This window comes from Zootoca vivipara, chromosome Z (genome assembly GCF_963506605.1).
Source record: "Zootoca vivipara chromosome Z, rZooViv1.1, whole genome shotgun sequence".
In the NCBI taxonomy this organism is placed as follows: Eukaryota; Metazoa; Chordata; class Lepidosauria; order Squamata; family Lacertidae; genus Zootoca; species Zootoca vivipara.
The window spans coordinates 28,125,991-28,144,182 of NC_083294.1; the positions used below are offsets into that span (position 1 = coordinate 28,125,991).

The 18,192-nt window shown below is 42.2% G+C and overlaps 1 protein-coding gene across 6 annotated transcripts in view; it reads right to left on the bottom strand.

The window, feature by feature from the left end:
* Positions 1–16,998: 16,998 nt before the first annotated feature.
* HDX (highly divergent homeobox) overlaps positions 16,999–18,192 on the bottom strand; it is a 40,176-nt gene continuing 38,982 nt past the window's right edge. For 3 of the 6 annotated variants that reach the window (XM_035113867.2, XM_060270523.1, XM_060270522.1), the window contains one exon: positions 16,999–17,225. In XM_035113867.2, coding sequence (XP_034969758.1) covers positions 17,100–17,225 — 126 coding nt within the window. In that variant the 3' untranslated portion in view covers positions 16,999–17,099. The remainder of the gene's footprint in view (positions 17,226–18,192) is intronic. The other 3 variants (XM_035113864.2, XM_060270520.1, XM_035113865.2) reach the window with 1 other exon arrangement.

Genomic DNA, 18,192 nt, shown 5'->3' on the forward strand with positions numbered 1-18,192 from the left:
GTGGAAGACAGAGAAGTCAACTGCCTGTGACAGGCAGAAATGACTAATTCTAGTCCCGCCTCCCCATCATCCTCCCTGCTGAGGTCTACAAGCAGAGGCGGATTTCAGGGAGGGTGACTGGCTCACTCACACTGGGTGCAAAGCCTTGGGGGCACCAAATTTTGGCGTCACATAGGGCACTGCTGAAATTTGAAACCCCAAGGTCCTCCATTGCTACAAGGGTAAAACTAAGGAGGAGGAGGAGGAGGAGGAGGAGGAGGAGGAGGAGGAGGAGGAGGCAGACAGCGTGTTCCCTGTCTGGTTGTCAATAAGAAGGCAGGCAAGCAGCTGAGGGCAGACTGAAGTTGGTGAGACAGTGCTTCATTTCCGCAAATGGACCAATCTCCATCACATGTATCACAATCTGCTGCTCATGCATGACATCAAAGAGAGCACTCTCAGCCTCTTTCCAGAACCCAGTGCCCTGGCACAGCTCATTACTGATACCTGTCCTGTTCTCAACTATGTTCTCACTCCCCCAGGGATTTGGATCAGTTTTCATAGCATCGCAATTCCTGCAGAACGTTCTTTGCTTCTCCAAAGGGCTTTATGGATCACCCCCTTCCTTCAAAGAGAAGTAAACAACTAGAGTTAGGAAGATGTGTAAGTGGCAGAAGGGCATAATTAGCTAACAATTCTATTCTGGCTGTGCAAAATTTACAGCAAGTTTCCAGCCACGGTTGAAAATTGATGTTCCTCATCATTGCGTCTTACATGTTAATGCATCTAGGAAAAAGTATGTATGTTTGATAGAAAATATTCTTCCCTTTGAAGCTATCTTTGACTCAAAGCTATTGGGGGGGGGATAATTAAAAATGGTACACGCTCCAGTTTTTGAAGAAAGTACACAGTGCCCACAGGAAGGTGAGTCATACCTGCTGGAGTGCATTTTTTTTTAAAAAAAAACTAATAAAAACATTTTATCTTAAAAACTTAAATGCATCATGGAAATAAATACGAGGTTTTACATTAGGGTTCAATACTAATTGTTGATGGTTTGTACACAAGACTTCTTGTCCTTGAATTTAAATGCTCAAAACACATTTGGTAATAAACTATCACATAAGAACACTGAATAACAGTGGCATATTCCTGCATTGCAGGAAGTTGGACTAGATCAGGCATAGGCAAACTCCGGCCCTACAGATGTTTGGGACTACAATTCCCATCATCCCTGACCACTGGTCCTGTTAGCTAGGGATGATGGGAATTGTAGTCCCAAACATCTGGAGGGCCGGAGTTTGCCTATGCCTGGGCTAGATGACCCCTTCCAGATCCCTTCCAACTCTACAATTCTATGATCCTATAAACAAAGGAACCTGCCTTATACTGAGTCAGGACACTGTTCCATCCAGCTCGTTATTGTCTACACTGATTGGCAGTGGCTGCTGTCTAGGATTTCACACAGAGGACATTCCAAGCCTTTCCTAGAGATGCAAGGGATTGGCCCTGGGGCCTTCAGCATGCATAGCAGATGCTCTGCCAATGAGCTACAGCCCTTTCCCAATGTGCACAACTGTGCCTATTGAAATTCTCAACCCTATTTCTGAGCAGAAAAATCGGGAGCCAGGCTATTACACTAAATTTATCCACAGGGGGGCAGAGAAACCTGTTAACAGTTTCTTGGAGGGTCTTCTCCCTATCAGCAGTGGCTGTAGTACAGATTCTCACTTTCCCTCTAAAGTTCCACCCCCATCCCCCTGCCACGGCAAGTGATTGTAACAGCAACAGTATTGGCAGCCTCGATGTCCCTTTGCTTCCTCCATAGTGCCACTGCCCTGGTGTCATTCCAAGATGCAGGGATGATGTGGGGAGTGGAGAAGGCAGCCACTATGGATTTTTTAATATACAAATACTGGAGAATTGGGGCAGGGGGAGAAAAAGAAAGTGGTAGAAATTGTCTCATAAAAGTGTCTTCTAAGGCACTTCATCTAAGATCTAACAATTTGTCTGTTCCGCACCTTTGTGGTGACCTCCCCTTTCCTTTTTGCTATATTGGTGCCTTCCTTTCTTCACTGTAGAGGCCAAGCAAACCAGACACACATTGTAACTACAACTGAGCCAGAAGATCTTAGCAGAAATGGTTTTGCTTGAAAGTGGGACAAAAGTTTCACAAGACTGCCCTTCCACACACCCACCCCACTCACATTTTTCAATACCACCAGTGGTTCCCCCCCCCCTGGAGGGATGCAGGGGTACACATACGCCTAAACATTTTGTGAATCTTTGTACTTTTGTCCATTTACTGTATTTATTTCCCCCGATTTGAACTATAAAATGGTGATTTTCTTGAGTCAAAATGAGAGTACTCCTAAACATATTTTTTAAAAGAAAAAAAGCACTGAGTACCACTACCTGTTTCGTGGTCCAGAAGAAAGTGAGTGCACTCTCTTTTGTTGTTGTTGTTGTTGGCCATTGCCCCCCCCCTTTTCATCAAGACTTCCTGCTTCTGGAAGCTTATAATGTTTCATGTGTTGTTGTTTTTTCCTCTTTTATTTTGTTGGAAGCCGCCCAGAGTAGCTGGGGCAACCCAGTCAGATAGGTGATGTATAAGAAAAATAATTGTTGTTGTTGTTGTTGTTGTTGTTAAGCAAAAAGTACTGCTTTCACTTGGATTTGGCTTCATGATGGCTTGTGGCTTCATCATGAAGCATAAGAAACTAAGTTTCCTGATTTCACTCTAGAGCTTTGTGGGAGACAATCATTGTGCTCACAACCAACCAGCTATGCAATGCCTACTGTTAATAAGTTTACCTCATACTTTACCTCTGTTCACACATTCCACACACCCCAACATCACTGAACTTGTCCCCCCCCCAAAAAAACACCTTTTGTGCACCCAACAAACAGAATGGCAAAGTTTGGGGTGCATTTTGACTCAGCCCTCAACTGTAACAGCGCTGCACTAAAAATGTGCCCCCAAATCCAGGAAATAGGCCCCTTTCTCTCTCTCTCTTGTGACCACAGGACAGCCCTTCTGAGGGATGGGGAAAACAAGTAAGGCAATGTTTCTGTTATTTATACATGGCAGACGCCCCTCACCTCATCAAAAGATGGCTACATTTTTGTAATCTCTTTTTCTGTCAATAAATATAACTCATTAAATCTGTGGGCTAGGCAGCTTGTTACTCGGAATGCCTCATTATCTGAAATTGGGTTACGTCCCATGACAAGCCACATTTGTATCCAAGGCCCTTATTTAACCACATAGATGCTGCTGTCATCTGTATAATAATCACCATTCTGATAGCCAGCATTGAGAAGAGAAGCCATTGTCCATGTCCATTTTAATGAACCAACAAAAATGCTCTTCTCAAGGCTGAGAGACATCTAAGATGACCTTTCATGTGTGTATGAAGAACACCTCGAAATTTGTTGTTTTGAAGCATCCCACCAGTTTGAAGAGAAAAAATGTAGTGACAAGAACTAGTGAGACTCAAAGCAGTGAAGCAGAGATGAAAGGATAGCACCAGTGGCTAATAATAATAAATGTGACCTCCACTTGTAGAGACAGTAGATTGCTAGCATCTAGGAATGCACAACTAGGGGTGGACATTGCAGTCATGCCTCCCCAGTGAAGGCTGATCACTAGAGCAGATGGGGCACTGCCCTACCTTCCTTAGAGATAGACCAGGAGGTGGTACTGCCTTTCAGCTTGCTCTTCCTTAGTCTCATTGCTACCCTTGTAGAACTCAGCAGGGAGGAAGATGAGGATAGGAAAAAAGGAATTCACTGTACTTGCCATTGGTTCTGGCTGTGCCATCTCCTTGACACTGGCTCCACTCCTCTTGGGTCTCCCTAACTTCCACCCTGCCAGTCCCAATGGGCACCAGCCAGTTCCTTTTAGATCTCTCTGATGCACCTGGCTGACAGGTGCACTGACCATGATTGGAAAGCAATAATGAGCTAGGCATTCAATTCATGTGACTTGGCATTAAGAACACTGCTGAAATTGGAACTTCTTGGGCTCTTGTGGTGAATTTTTGAATTCAGGTAGAGTGGTCGTTTCCTGTTCTTTGGGGATGGGATAGGCATGAGAAATCTCCAGACCATGCTTCCAGAAAGAGCAGGTCCTCAGACTGAAGCTTGATGCATAGATTTGGGTCAATGAGTTTGCATTATGTCTTTGTTTAGAGCAGGGCAAGCAAAATTTAGTGGTATCCTGACAGAGGATATGTCATCAAACTGCAGGTGGTACAACTGTTCAGAAACAACCTGAATGATTTCTGGAACTGGAACATTATTTTACCCAAATCTATCCAGCAAAATGGTGCTCATGGTGTGTGTGTTTGTGTGTGTGTGTGTGTATTCACACACCTGATGTATTTGGCTTCACACCACATGCTGCAAATATATAAACATTTGGAAGTAAACCGCTTTAACCAGGATTTCTGTACCAGCTTACAAAGAGAAGCAATTTCACATTTGGTGTTTTGCTGTAAAGTGCAGCTCCTGGCTTGGCTACCTTTCATTACATGCAGCTGTGTGGGTAGAGAATGGATGGATAGATAATAGTAATAGCACACTGTATACTGGGAAAGCATTCAATAAATAAATGGGCAATGATAATAAAGCAGAATGTGCAATAGGTGAGGAAATAAGCCTCTTATAGTTGAATCCTATATAGCAATTGCCGTGCAGATGAACCTAATGACAGGGTGTTTGTGGCTTTTTGCCATTACAGTCTTTTAAATGCCAACTCAGCATGAACATGGGAGATTTGCGTTCAAATCCTCAACACAGTGTGGAATTTAATGGTACATTCAGGAGTTTGTGGTGAGGAAGGGGAAGTAAGAACTGTGCTGCACTGTAATGAAAACCATTACAAAAATTACTCATCCAATAAGGAGTTGTTTTGGGCAGGCCAAAGGCATTTTATAGGTATCATTACAATGCCCGTTAAGTAGAGACCTTACAAAATTGCTCAGTGTCTTGCAAAATATCACAGGGCCAAATTATACTGTATGTGATGTTACTCTTAAGCTTTAAATGAAAGTGCTTAACCTGGCCAGTTTTATGTTGACAGAGAAATCAGCTGCAGGGCTGCAAGGCAGGATAGGCTACCATTCAGAGTGGATCCATTAGCCAGGTTTTTTATCACTGTGTGTGCGGATAATTCCCTCTTCTTGCCTGACTCCAGATATGCTGTTTATAGAAAACAGTGCTTTGGGAGCATGCTCTGGATTAGGAACCTACAGCGGCTTCCGCTACAAAATAAAATCAGCTAGCATAAGAACACATTTATACACATGAGAAAATAACATAACTTGTCTCTGTGACAAAGAAACTCTGCATGCTAACGGCAGATTTATGCTGGGGGTATGTGGACTAAGAATTCAAGGATCCAAAGAAGGTAAGTGCAGACAAATGTTTCTAATTCCACAATGTGTAAGGTACATGTCAAAGCCAGCTGTGAGAACCAGTCAGCAAGATCTATTAAAATGTAATCCTTGGAATCTGTTGTGGCAAGACCCACTTCTTCCTCACCCTGACTCCCTCCACTGAATGACCTGGAAATGAATCATCTGTGTAAAGAGGTAAAGGGAAAAGAGGTAAAGTATTCGGATCTTCCTTCATCCCCATTTACTCTTCCTCAGATGCTGCACTCTCATGGCCTGTCTTTGGTACAGATCTAGTCTCTCTTTAGTGATAATTAATCTTCTTGGGGACAAGGCCGCATATACTTCAGGGTAGGCAGAAGTCAAGAGGAGGACTGCTTTTCAGTGTTTCTGGGAACTTTGGATGGTCTCACCTGTACTGTGTTGTCTCCTTCCAAGAAAAGGAACATCATCCCCTCCATCTTCCAGAGGAAGGTCTATTTATGCTTATAGTTGGGCTTCTTGGACTGAATGAGACATATGACCTTTAATAGAGATCTTCCTATTAATTCTGGGCAGCCAGGTGCTGTAGAATGAGGAACCCCTAGTTAGATTGAGAGGACAGATCCTGTGTGTGAGAATCTGTTATGACCAGAACCTGCTGTGTGGTACAGTTGGGAACAGGATCCAACATGAACAGTAGTTGTGGAATTGAGACTCACAAGAACATGTGGATCAACACCTAGATCAAGCTTCCTCAAACTCGACCCTCCAGATGTTTTTGGCCTACAACTCCCATGATCCCTAGCTAGCAGGGATGATGGGAATTGCAGTCTCAAAACATCTGGAGGGCCAAAGTTGAGGAAGCCTGACCTAGAATCCCACTTGGGAAGAAAACCTGCTGGACTTGTGAACATGGATAGCAGAGATTTTCAACCTTTTTGAGTCCATGGCTCCCTTGACCAACGACATTCTTTCTGCGGCACTCCTGTGGGGCTCAGGAGCCCAATTATGTCACCCCTTGCCTGCAGAGCCAGCAGCCCCTCACCCCTTGCTTGTGGAGGGTTCCCTCGGCCTCCTCTCCTCGGGAGTCTTCCGGGCAGCTGGAGCTGCCACCCCATGTCTCTGAGCTACTCCCCCACCCCACCTCTAAAAGAGGTGCCTTCAATAGCTAATAGCCAGGGCTGTTGCAACAAACAGCTGTGCAAGCCTTTGGGAGGCAGAGACATGAGAGAGCATCAGAGGAGGGAGGGAAGGAAAGAGGGACAGAGGCCAGTGTCTGGCACCCCATGGTGCCAAATCACTGGTTGAAAACCAGTATTTTCCATCAGCTCATGCTATAGATGTACCCCTGAACTGGGGGTTATACCGGCAATACTCTATGCCAGTGGCATGAGCCATGTTCAATTTGTAGTGACAAGGTGTGCTGGAGGGGGTGGCAGCAGCAGCAACTGGTGTACTGGACAGCTGCAAAGCAAAGGGCATGATTCTTCCTCTTTCCGTCATCTCAAGGGCAGTTTTTTTAAAAAATATTTATAAATATTTATAAAATATTTATAAAGCATTTATAAATATTACATATTTATAAATATATAACCCAGGGTGGGTTTTATTTATATATTTGGGCAATTTATATATGGCTTATATACCACAATTTATATACCGCAATTTATATACTGCTTATATGTTAACAGATTTCTAGCATCATAGACTATTAAATAAAAGGCCAATAGTAATCCAGAAAACCTCTTGTGTACTAAAATAAGCATTTAACATAAAAACCAGCTACAAACATCATCTCAGAGAATCCTTGTCCTTGAGTGAGGACAGGTGGACGGCCTAGGATATGACTTTCATTACCCTGGACGGCCTAGGATATGACTTTCTATGACTTTCCTGGCCTATTGAGGTGCAGTGCCTATAAAAATGTATAGCAGCTCTACAGCCATGGTGGTTGCTTCCTGCTTCATTTCACCACTCTAGTAAGAACACTGTCCAGTAAGGCTTCTGACTTCAGTGGTGTCTTCCTACAATCTTGTCTAGCCAGTCTAAATTGGCAAGGTGCAGGAACAGGGAAAGGAAACATCTGTAAGCTGCTGCCTATATAAGGTAATAATGAACCTGAGGAAAGCACTACTAAAGGGCTTCCAGGAGCTAAAGAACCTTCAATGGGGCTTCACATTTTACTCTTCTTGGAGAGGAGCAGGATCTGTGTCCTCCTGCAACCATCTGGGAAGGCAGAGACATGGCCGTGAAGCAGGTACAGTAAAAGAGCTGCAGAGAGCAATAGAGGATCAGTGGCCCCAGGCTGCGTGCCTCAGCTTGCAGAAAGCAAAATAAAGGGAAGGCCTGAATGAGAAGGTGGTCTGAAAGGAGCTCATATCTTATTAATTATTGATTTAGACGTCTTTTTGTCTGCATTGTCTCCCACTTTTCCGCAAGTCTGTTTAATGCAACTTTCTCTTCTGGGCCAGATATGTACCACTGGAAAATGAATAGGTAGAAGGGAGGGGGGGAGTATGTTTGGGGAACTTTCAATCTTTGACTTGGGCCACAATGCTAATAATAATAATAATAATAATAATAATAATAATAATAATAATATCACCCACCACCTTCCTCCTAGTAACTTCATTGGGGGATATCTGATTTAAAGAAGTGGTAGTTTGTTTCCAACATCAGCACCAGCACAAACTCTCCATCCCCCACAAAAAAAAACACCCAACCTCGACCTCACTAAGATTGGGGTAGGCACCCTGGAATATATGGTCAAGAATGAACATGAACATAAGAGGTGAAAAACCCTACTACGCCATTACTTTAACACATAAGCTCACTACTTGGTGGGTAGTACTTTATATAAATGTCATCATCTTCACAATTTATCACTATCCCTCCTACTCCTATGATGACAGAGTTCAAAAATGTCAGTTTCAGATTTAACTTCATGATGAACTCATACAAGGCCAATGATTGAGAATATAGAAACTGAAAACTTCATGTAGGAAAACGAATCACTTTGCCTTTATTGAATTTCTTCAGTCTTCCATACTTGGTAGATATAGAAAAATATCCTTAAGTTAATAGACAAAAGGTAGCAAAGACAGTTAGCCCTTTATGCTAACCAATTTGACTTAATAGATACAAGTTTGTAACAAACAAATTCAATTTATTAATTAAATTTTGTGAAACTATATCCAGAAAACTTAGGAAACAAAAAAACAGTGACCATTTCTGGAATTATTAAAAAGCGTGCATTTCAGTGTGGATGCATTAACTTTAAAAAGGAAAAACATAGTAAGAAAAGGGAAAAAAGATGCAGTTATACAGAATGGATACATTAGAAAAACAATCTTTAACCAAAATAGGTGACTTAAAAACTATTCAATAACTGAAATACAATATTCATATTTTATTTTAAAGTGTGGACCAAATCAAACTTGGTAAACTATCTGCTGATAAGTTAAAAATTCTATGGCACAAATTTTCACAAAAAAGTTAAGGCAGCAACCAACAGTATATATAAAAATAGCTGAGTAGGTTTCTAATGAATGAAATAACCTTTGTTGTGTGATGGATTTTGTTAATACAAGATTATAAATATCCTTATATATATATACACACAAAAACAAGATCAATACAAATGGATGGAATCCATCTTTCAATAAACCAAGATCTTATGTCCTGGGTTGCAGTGGAGGTACTCAAGTTAAATATCTGTCATAATTCTTCTTGCTACACATACTATTTACATGTCATAAAATTGCAATACAAATACTGAGTTTCATAAGAGAAATTCAGTTTTGAAATCACACTAAATTTACAAAACTTACCCAAACTGGCCCAACAGACGTTATGTTAAAGATATATTCACTTCAGCTTCATTGGCACATTTTAATAGTATACTAGTGTGTGTGTGTGTGTGTGTGTACATACATACAATACATACATACATACATACACACACACACACTGTATATAAGCACAACACAAAATACAGAAAAAACATCAGAAGCTTTCAAGATAAATTGAAGTCAAGTGTTATTACAGCAAACAAAAGAAAAAGAAATTGGGAGCTTTACAAGACTAGCTTACGTACTGAGAATGCATTGACTATTTTGTGCTGGGACCACCTCCACAGCTGCTAGCAGCTTAACAATGAACAGAGTGAAGATTGTTCACACTAAACAGTTATGCAGTATGCTCATTTAAAAAAAATCCCAAATTTGTTTTGCATATAACTAGATACGAAGTGATCCAGTTAATAACAGACAGCGGGGTAGGAAAAGGACGTGAGAGGTTTTACATTTGAATATTCACCAACTCTCATAAAAATGACATTATCTTTCTTTCAGCTGCAGTCTCCTGCTTTCCATGTACTGTATGCATAAGCAGGAGATAGTCCTCCAGCAGCAAGATTACAACAACACAAGGAGCTGAAAGGGCAAGGAGCTAATACCTGAATCTCTTTCCCTTGATCTCCTTACCCCAGGAAAAAGCATCTTCAACAGCTGGGAAGCACACTGAATTGCTGACTCCTGCTCCTTTAGTTACTCAAAGCTTTGTTGCCTGCCTTCCATGCTGGGGGCAGGGGATGAGGAGGGCAGAGCAGACTTTCATTTCTGCACAGATGTGTCTCTTCCAAGCAAATGTTCAGTCAGCAGATTCCACGCACTTTCTGCCAGTGCCACAGTGATACATTTGCCAACACATGTGCCCCCACCCCATGTTGTTGTGTTACAGGATGTTGGATAAAGGCGGGTCTGAATTGTGCTCCTTTAAAACCAACCTAAAACCTTGGCATTAGTTCAATGTTTCCTGCTATAGTTAAAAGACAACCTTTGCAATATCCAATGAAGTCAACTTAGGACCGAAGTCTTAAGGACCTCACCGTGGCTTGTCTCGTTGATTTCAACAGGCCTGAAGTACACCCACCTTTTTCTCAATTGTCTTGGTGACTCTGACATACTGGGATCATAGTTGATCACAAGCACTTCAAGTGCAGCCAGATAAAAGGCCAAAACCCTAATACAGTCCAGCAAATGGAGGGCACATCATGCTCACTCTCTTGCTTAGAAAATATCATTAATTCATTCAACTGGTCAGTTCTTTTTAAACACCTGGTCTAACTCCTCCAAATGTTCTAGGTGGGGAAGAGAACTAAACGCACTATTTTAGGAGACTGTTCTATGAATACCTATGAATTTTATGCAGAGGAAAAGTGGCTGAGAGCCATTAAAAACATTGCAAACCCTTTTTTCTTTTGGACTGAAAAGCCAATGTTACATTTTAAACTGGTTTTTTCTAAAATAAAAAAGTCCCTTTTATATCACATATGCTACCTGTGACAACAAATTAAGCTCCAACCTACACATTGACATGGGTGGGCAAAGGCTTTATGTGTTCTTCATAAAGCGTCAGTGAGTTTTGGAAGAACTACACTGGATTCTAAACTATACTGTGCCCTCTTGGCTTTTTATTTATTTAAAAAAAGCTACAGGAATGTTGGGTGAGGCACAGTCAGTGCTGAGGGTGGGCTAGTTTGGGCCCAAGAGGTAGGTGGAGCCTATTGTACAGGCTAGAAAAGGGGAGCATTTAACAAGAGGAAAAACTCTTCAACTGAAGAAAACTCCTCTATGTGGCAAGGGAGGAGACTACGGAGGAAGAAGTTGCTTTTTACCTGTTTCCTAACCAATTGGCATCTCCAGCCAAGAGGTTTCTATGGGGAAAGCAGCAGGAAGAGCTGAATAATTACAAAAGGTAGCGATCGGTCTCATTGATAGTGTGGAATTAACTCCAGTCACCTGTAACAAACACTGGAACAGCTACTCCAAGAGAAAGACGGAAGTTTGAGAAATACCTGCAGCCACCAGCTTATTTAGCATATCTATTGCAGCTTTGAGGCACAATGCTCTGGGGGCTTGTACAATTCTCTTCATCTCAATGGAAACATTCCCAGCAATGCTTTGCCTTAACAATACAGTAATATTTCACGGTGGTTAACACACACACACACACACACACACACACACACACACACAGCTGCCTATCAAATCAGCCATCAATTATTGTCATAGTGCTATCCATATTAGCAGAAGAAAAATAGTTCAAATCTGTAACAGCAATTATCTGGCCAGTTGGCCAACCTGTGGCCCTCCAAATGTTGCTGGATTCCACTTCCCATCACCCTTAATCCTTGAACTTAAGGCTGGTGTGTGTTAGGAAGTGTCCATTGGCTGCAAGTCACTTATTGCCACAAGGTGGGAAATGTCACATTATAGTCTGGCATGGCCTCTAAGTGATGTCATCCTGCAGAGGTAGCATGTAAAAAATGGCATGTGGTTTGCTTAAGTACGTTGTTGTTTTAATGCATTAAACAGTTCCACATTCCAGATGCAGCTAGGAAGCATTAAACTAGCATGTGCTGATTTGTCCAAGCTATTCTTGCTATAAAGGTAAAGGTACCCCTGACCGTTAGGTCCAGTCGCGGACAACCCTGGGGTTGCAGCGTTCATCTCACTCTATAGGCTGAGGGAGCCGGCGTTTGTCTGCAGACAGCTTCCGGGTCATGTGGCCTGCATAACTAAGCCGCTCCTGGGGAACCAGAGCAGCACACGGAAACGCTGTTTACCTTCCCACCGGAAGGTGCAATGGACTACCCATTCTTGCTATAGTCATCCAAATAAAACAGGATTTAAATTTATACCCCATCCATCCATAGTTAACATTAATGGGAAGGACATTAATGGGAGGATTTTCCCAATGATTCTCCAAAATTGAACATCAATACCTTCTCTGTGAAAGCACTTAGTACAATGCCAAATATCAAAGACTATTCCAGTAGTCTAATAGTGTACGCACCTCAACCCTCATATAAATATCATCTGGATTAAATACGTTGGTTAGTGTGGTAAAGTCATTGGGTTCCTACACATGGGGGACATCACCAAGGTAGAAAAGGTACCGTACACAGAAGTTAGTTCCACGACTGACTCCCAGGTTAAGTGGGTACAGAATAGCATGTCTCTGTGGATTAGTCTTCACATAATGCAAGGATCTAAAAAGTGGGCCATACTCAGATCAAAATAGGATGCAGGTAGCATAGCCAGAATGTTACCATTCTGGGTTTTTTAAAGAGAGAGAGAGAGAGATTGAGAGAGAGGCAAAGAGAGAGTGTGCCAGCCACCCCTACAGCCGTACAGAAAATTACAACAGCTGCAAGTGCTCTTATCCCCTACACAAGCCGATTCCACCAAAATTTCATTTTATAGAATTGTTAAAAGGGAGTCCTGACTTCCCTTGTCTGATCACCTGGGTTCATGTTAAAGGTTCTAGTAAAAAGACAAGATTGAACTTGATGGGTGTGGTCAGGGAACTTACAGCCCTCTGAGAGTTAACTGGACTACAACTCCCACCCTGCCCCTGGAATATTGGCAGCGGCAAGGTGGGGCTGATGGGAGCTGGAGGCCAGCAGCATCTAGAGGGCCACAGGCTCTCCCCATAATGCCTGCTCTGCTGAATGTACAGGCTAACAAATCCGAACAGGCTTATGATCCACTGCAAACTAACCTGAGTGTAGAAGGCTGGCACAGACAGTTAAATAAATAAAATAAATAAAAAATAAATATTTGCATCACTTGAAGACTGCAAGACTCTATCAAACAGCTATTGCGGCTCAGTCACATCCATATAAAATACATTTTTGGGCTAAGTCAGGTCATACATTTCAGCTGTTGAGATTCCTGCATTGCAGGACCCTTGGGTCCTTCCAACTCTAAGATTCCATGACATCAAGAAGTGCACAAGAATATGCAAACAAGGCTCCCAAAATGTTAAGATTTAAGTCTTGCAGAGTTATATTCAAATCCCACCCAAGCCCTTAAACACACTGGCTATGTTGTGCGTGTAAAACTGGAACAAATGTCTTACTGTCAAGGGTTCTTGAGGGAAGGAATACAGTTCCCTGGCACAAGGGATGTGCACCAATAAATGATTGATAAAACAATAAAAATTGATGCAGAACTTTCCAGGACAATCACAAGCGGCGTGCCTAAGCAGTATTCAAGTTCTGACATTTTACTTCTAGCCAAGTAAAATGTGAGTTCACTTGGGGAAACCTGGGCACCTAAGTGGGAGGTAGTTAAAAGTACAGAAAACTAAATTTTGATTGAAATGTTAGCAAATTACAGGTTCTTCAGAGATATGCCCTGCCTTTCTACTCACACTCATTGACTTGTATTCTACGATGACCATTAGAAAGCTAGGGCAGAAAAAAAAGGAATTAACTGCCAACACTCAACAGGTTGTAAACCAATGTTATCCATACTCAGAGCAGACCCATTGAAATGAATGACTATTGAGGGCCATTAATGGCAATGACTCTGTTCCAAGTATGACTTAGTCAGATACAACCCAATGGCTACAGCGGGCAGTGCATTTGGCTAAGCAGCCCTAAGCATTGCATTTGTGCTGAACTGTAGTAATGTAGAACAGAAAGGTTTCCAGTATCAAGGTACTGTGCAGGTCCATTCAGTCTTGTATAGATCCTTTCCACACTATCTAATGGCACACAATCAAAATCTGTGCTCTCTGAAAGGACTTTGACTTGCATGACACAAAATAACTACAGGGTTCAGCAATACAATGGTACCTCAGGTTACAAATGCTTCAGGTTACAAACTCCACTAACCCAGAAATAGTACCTCTGGTTAAGAACTTTGCTTCAGGATGAGAACAGAAATCTTGCTTTAGCGGCGCGGCGGCAGCAGGAGGCCCCATTAGCTAAAGTGGTGCTTCAGGTTAAGAACAGTTTCAGGTTAAGAACGGACCTCCGGAACGAATTAAGTTCTTAACCAGAGGTACCACTTTATGTGCCTGCTGTACTGCTTCTCCCTTTTCCTTTTCCCCATTATTGTCCAAGCATCCTCCTTTCTCTAATTGCCTCCCTCTTCCCCATTGCTACCCACTACACTTCCGCCTCTTCTCTAACATTCCCACTCTCTTCATTTTTAAAAAAATTGAAAGTACTTTTCTGGTGGATTTTACTCCTCACAGCAGAAGCTGTGCCCGTGACATGATTACAGAAGAATGCAAGGGGGGTGGGGATATACAACATGGTGTTGGGAAGAGATTTAAGATCTTCCTGAGAATCTCTACTTTCATTTTTAAGCAGCAGGTTTCTAGCCCTTATTGCTGCAAACAAAGCTGTGATAAAAAACACTCTGTAGGTAATGCCTCCTGAAATCACAGAACCCAGAAGAATGGCTGAATGAGGTTTCCAATTGGCATGGGGAAGTGGGGGTGGGGCTTTCAATGTCCTGAATACTTCCCTGCCCCTCCTCAGAATGAAGCAAATCACAAGTGATAAAAAAAATAGTAAAAATTGCAGAACTGTGTCAAATAAGAGAAATCAGGATATTTCATACAAGTCCAAGGAATACATCCATTTTTGGCACAGAATTTTGAATTCTTGGGTGCAGAACAGTATCCTATATATTTTTAGTGTGGAGTAAAAACATTTGTGATCATAGCCAAGTCGATTAGAACTATCATGTTGTTGTTTAGTCGTGTCTGACTCTTCGTGACCCCATGGACCAGAGCACGCCAGGCACTCCTGTCTTCCGCTGCATCCTGCAGTTTGGTCAAACTCATGTTGGTAGCTTCGAGAACACTGTCCAACCATCTCGTCCTCTGTCGTCCCCTTCTCCTTGTGCCCTCCATCTTTCCCAACATCAGGGTCTTTTCCAGGGAGTCTTCCCTTCTCATGAGGTGGCCAAAGTATTGGAGCCTCAGCTTCAGGATCTGTCCTTCCAATGAGCACTCAGAGCTGATTTCCTTAAGAATGCAAAGGTTTGATCTTCTTGCAGTCCATGGGACTCTCAACTATCATACAGAGAGGCAATTAGTCATTTGCCTCCCTACCTTGGGACACAAGAGCAATTGCCCTTGGATAAAAAGTCAAGTTGTAACACCTCTTCTCTCTTTGCCACTAAAATTGTCTTCTTGGGATGGGGAAAGAATTGTTTTGCTATTGAAGCTGTTTCCCCTTGCCATTTCAAGTTAGGACCAAAGCAGTTGAAAGGGAGGGAGGGAGGGAGCAGAGCTGCACGTTGAGGCTGTGATGGACAGAGTGAAGGAGGCTAGCAATGATGTGCAAGGTTACTTTGGGAGTAGGATAACAGCTCTTTCACACCAAGTTTTGTTACTGAATCAGAGAAATAATAAAACGTGTCTTTTTAAAGGAGAAATGGCATCCCAAAGAGCAAACCATACATCTTTCTTGGCAATAGAAAAAAAAGTATCTATAACACTTTAAACATCCAATTAAAGATCTAACATATGCAACTGTAGATAAAAATTCTGGAAGTGGATAAACAGACTCAATCCTAAGAGCTGAGGAAAATAGCTACTTGTGTGTGTGTGTTGGGTATCTCAAAACTAATTATTTTGAACACTTGATGCACATCAAGATTTCGACCCACGCAACAGATACGGGTGACAAAAATGCATTTGTCACCGAGCTCAGTTCTGCATGGGCCTGTATTTTCCTGTATTTTCCAAGTCAGGAACATATTAAAAGTGTTTTTAAGTTGCTGGTCTGTATGCCACAGCCAATTCACAAGTCAGTGTTGTTGCTGTTGTTGTTGTTGATGATGATGATGGGGGGGGGGAATCTAGGCTAACTCATATTTGAATTGAGCAGCTGTTCCAAATAGCAATGCCAAGGAGTACGTACTTCCATTGGTAACATCATTTATCAACAGTTCTCTCAGCCCTCAGGTTCCCAAGCTCTCCCTGTCTGTTGATTCTCAGTCTCAGCCAAGGAGAAGGCTCTCCTGTGAACTACAAAAGCATCTTCTGGGCAGCCTTAAGCTGAGGCTTGGTCATGTAAATAAACTACAGAAGTCAAATTTTGGATTTGTGTACATGCTGTTCCCTTGTGAATTCTCCAGTGTTATTGCCACACACTCTAACTACGTACTATGGAAAAGAGTCTTGGGGCTACTGGAAATGGTTGCTTTTCCCAGCATTTGGGCATTCCTTTAAAAAAAGCCAACTATTTTTGTTCAGGATTTCCATCTGCCACTATGCACAATATAATTTGCTGAAATCAATTAAGATAGCTAGCTTTAATCTTCCAATAATTTTTCAGGCATTGGAGAAAGGGAAAGGTGGAGAAGAGAGAAGAAGCAATGATTCGCTGTTAAGTACAATTGCAAGCTTCTTTAGCTTGATCCCTTGTTTGGAATCAGCACCATCGTTTTAGTGAGGGCCCAACTTTAGTGAGGGCCTTAATTTCTAGCGACGTGCTAACCTACCTGAGGAGGGGCAAGGGAGCAAAGGCATTGAACAGGACTAGTGTGCTAGATTAGGAAAGTATGATTGAATTGTTAGCATAATTCACAACTTTTCCTCCATTCTTACTTATTGCCCTCCTCAGAGGAGGACTTTGTTACTGACGCAGGTCAGTAATGAATAAAAAGGTACAATAACCAAGGCATAGATGCTGAACCATAGTATATTTTCTCAAGTAGCTTTCACATTCACCAAAACAAAAACAAAACAAAAACATAATTCTGAATTTGTGGCTATCACCTACCTCCCCCAGTTAATGTAGTTGCTAGTGTCCCTTCCCACCTCCCCCCCTAACCCTCCCCCCTTCATATTCAAGGGTACTGGCCAACAAAATGCAATTTGTTCAAAACATACAGATTAGGCGAGTACACTGCATTGCATCAAAGATCACAAACTGTCTGAGGCGTTTTTCTCTGATGAAGATGACAAGCTGAACGAGGTATCATCAGGTTCCGGAAATGAATGATTGAAATCCACCTCTTCCAATTCTGGAGGCAAGTCTGCCAGAAGGGCCTGAATTAGAATACAAAATATAAATAAATGAAAAGCTCCAACAGCCTCTGGTGGACTAGCAGTCCTTGATACTTTCCTGCACCGTAGTTTGTATTTGACCCAACTCCTTGGAGGGGAAACAAGGAAAGCAACACTCCTTGGCATAGAGAAAGGAGATCACAGCAACTGTTTCATAGTGCTACCATTCCACAGAGCAACTGCTGGATGAAACCCCAAACAAGAGAACTGCATGCTGCAAAGTTTTCTTGCAGGGCCTCACTAGTAGTTTTCAATGGCTAATGTAAGCTGCCCAAATACTGTGGTATCAATTTATTAAATAAGCATCTTAAGAATTAGGTACTTTAATCATGTTAGAAATATAATTAAATTAGAACATACAGGTTTTACTATCTAAAAATGTTTTCAGAGGGGTAGCTGTACTAATCTCCTGCAGCCAGTGATATTTTTCTAGAAAAGAGGTGCCAAACAGCTCCCTTGTTCTCTTAGAATGGCAATGGCACCCACCAGAAAGGTGCCTCTTCTGGTGAGTTCTGACTGAAAACAAAAGTCCTGTTTGCAGTAAAGGCGACAAAGAGCCTTGCCTTAAACATGCTCGTGGCATGCTTATTTGAAAATTATTTCGTTCTGTTGGTGGAGCTTATTTCTATGTAACTGTATACAGTCATACCTTGGAAACTGAACGGAATCCGTTCCGGAAGTCCGTTCGACTTCAAAAACATTTGGAAACCAAAATGTGGCATCTGATTGGCTGCAGGAGCTTCTGATTGGCTGCGGAAGCCCTGTCAGACGTTCGGCTTCCTAAAATAGTTCGCAAACCAGAACAGTCACTTCCAGGTTTGTGGCATCCGGGAGCCTAAACGTTCGAGAACTAAGCTTTTCAAAGACCAAGGTATGACTGTACAGAGGAGCAGACTGCATAGGTACCATAGTTCCTTTGCAATGAACCCTTATCAGAATGCTTAGGTTT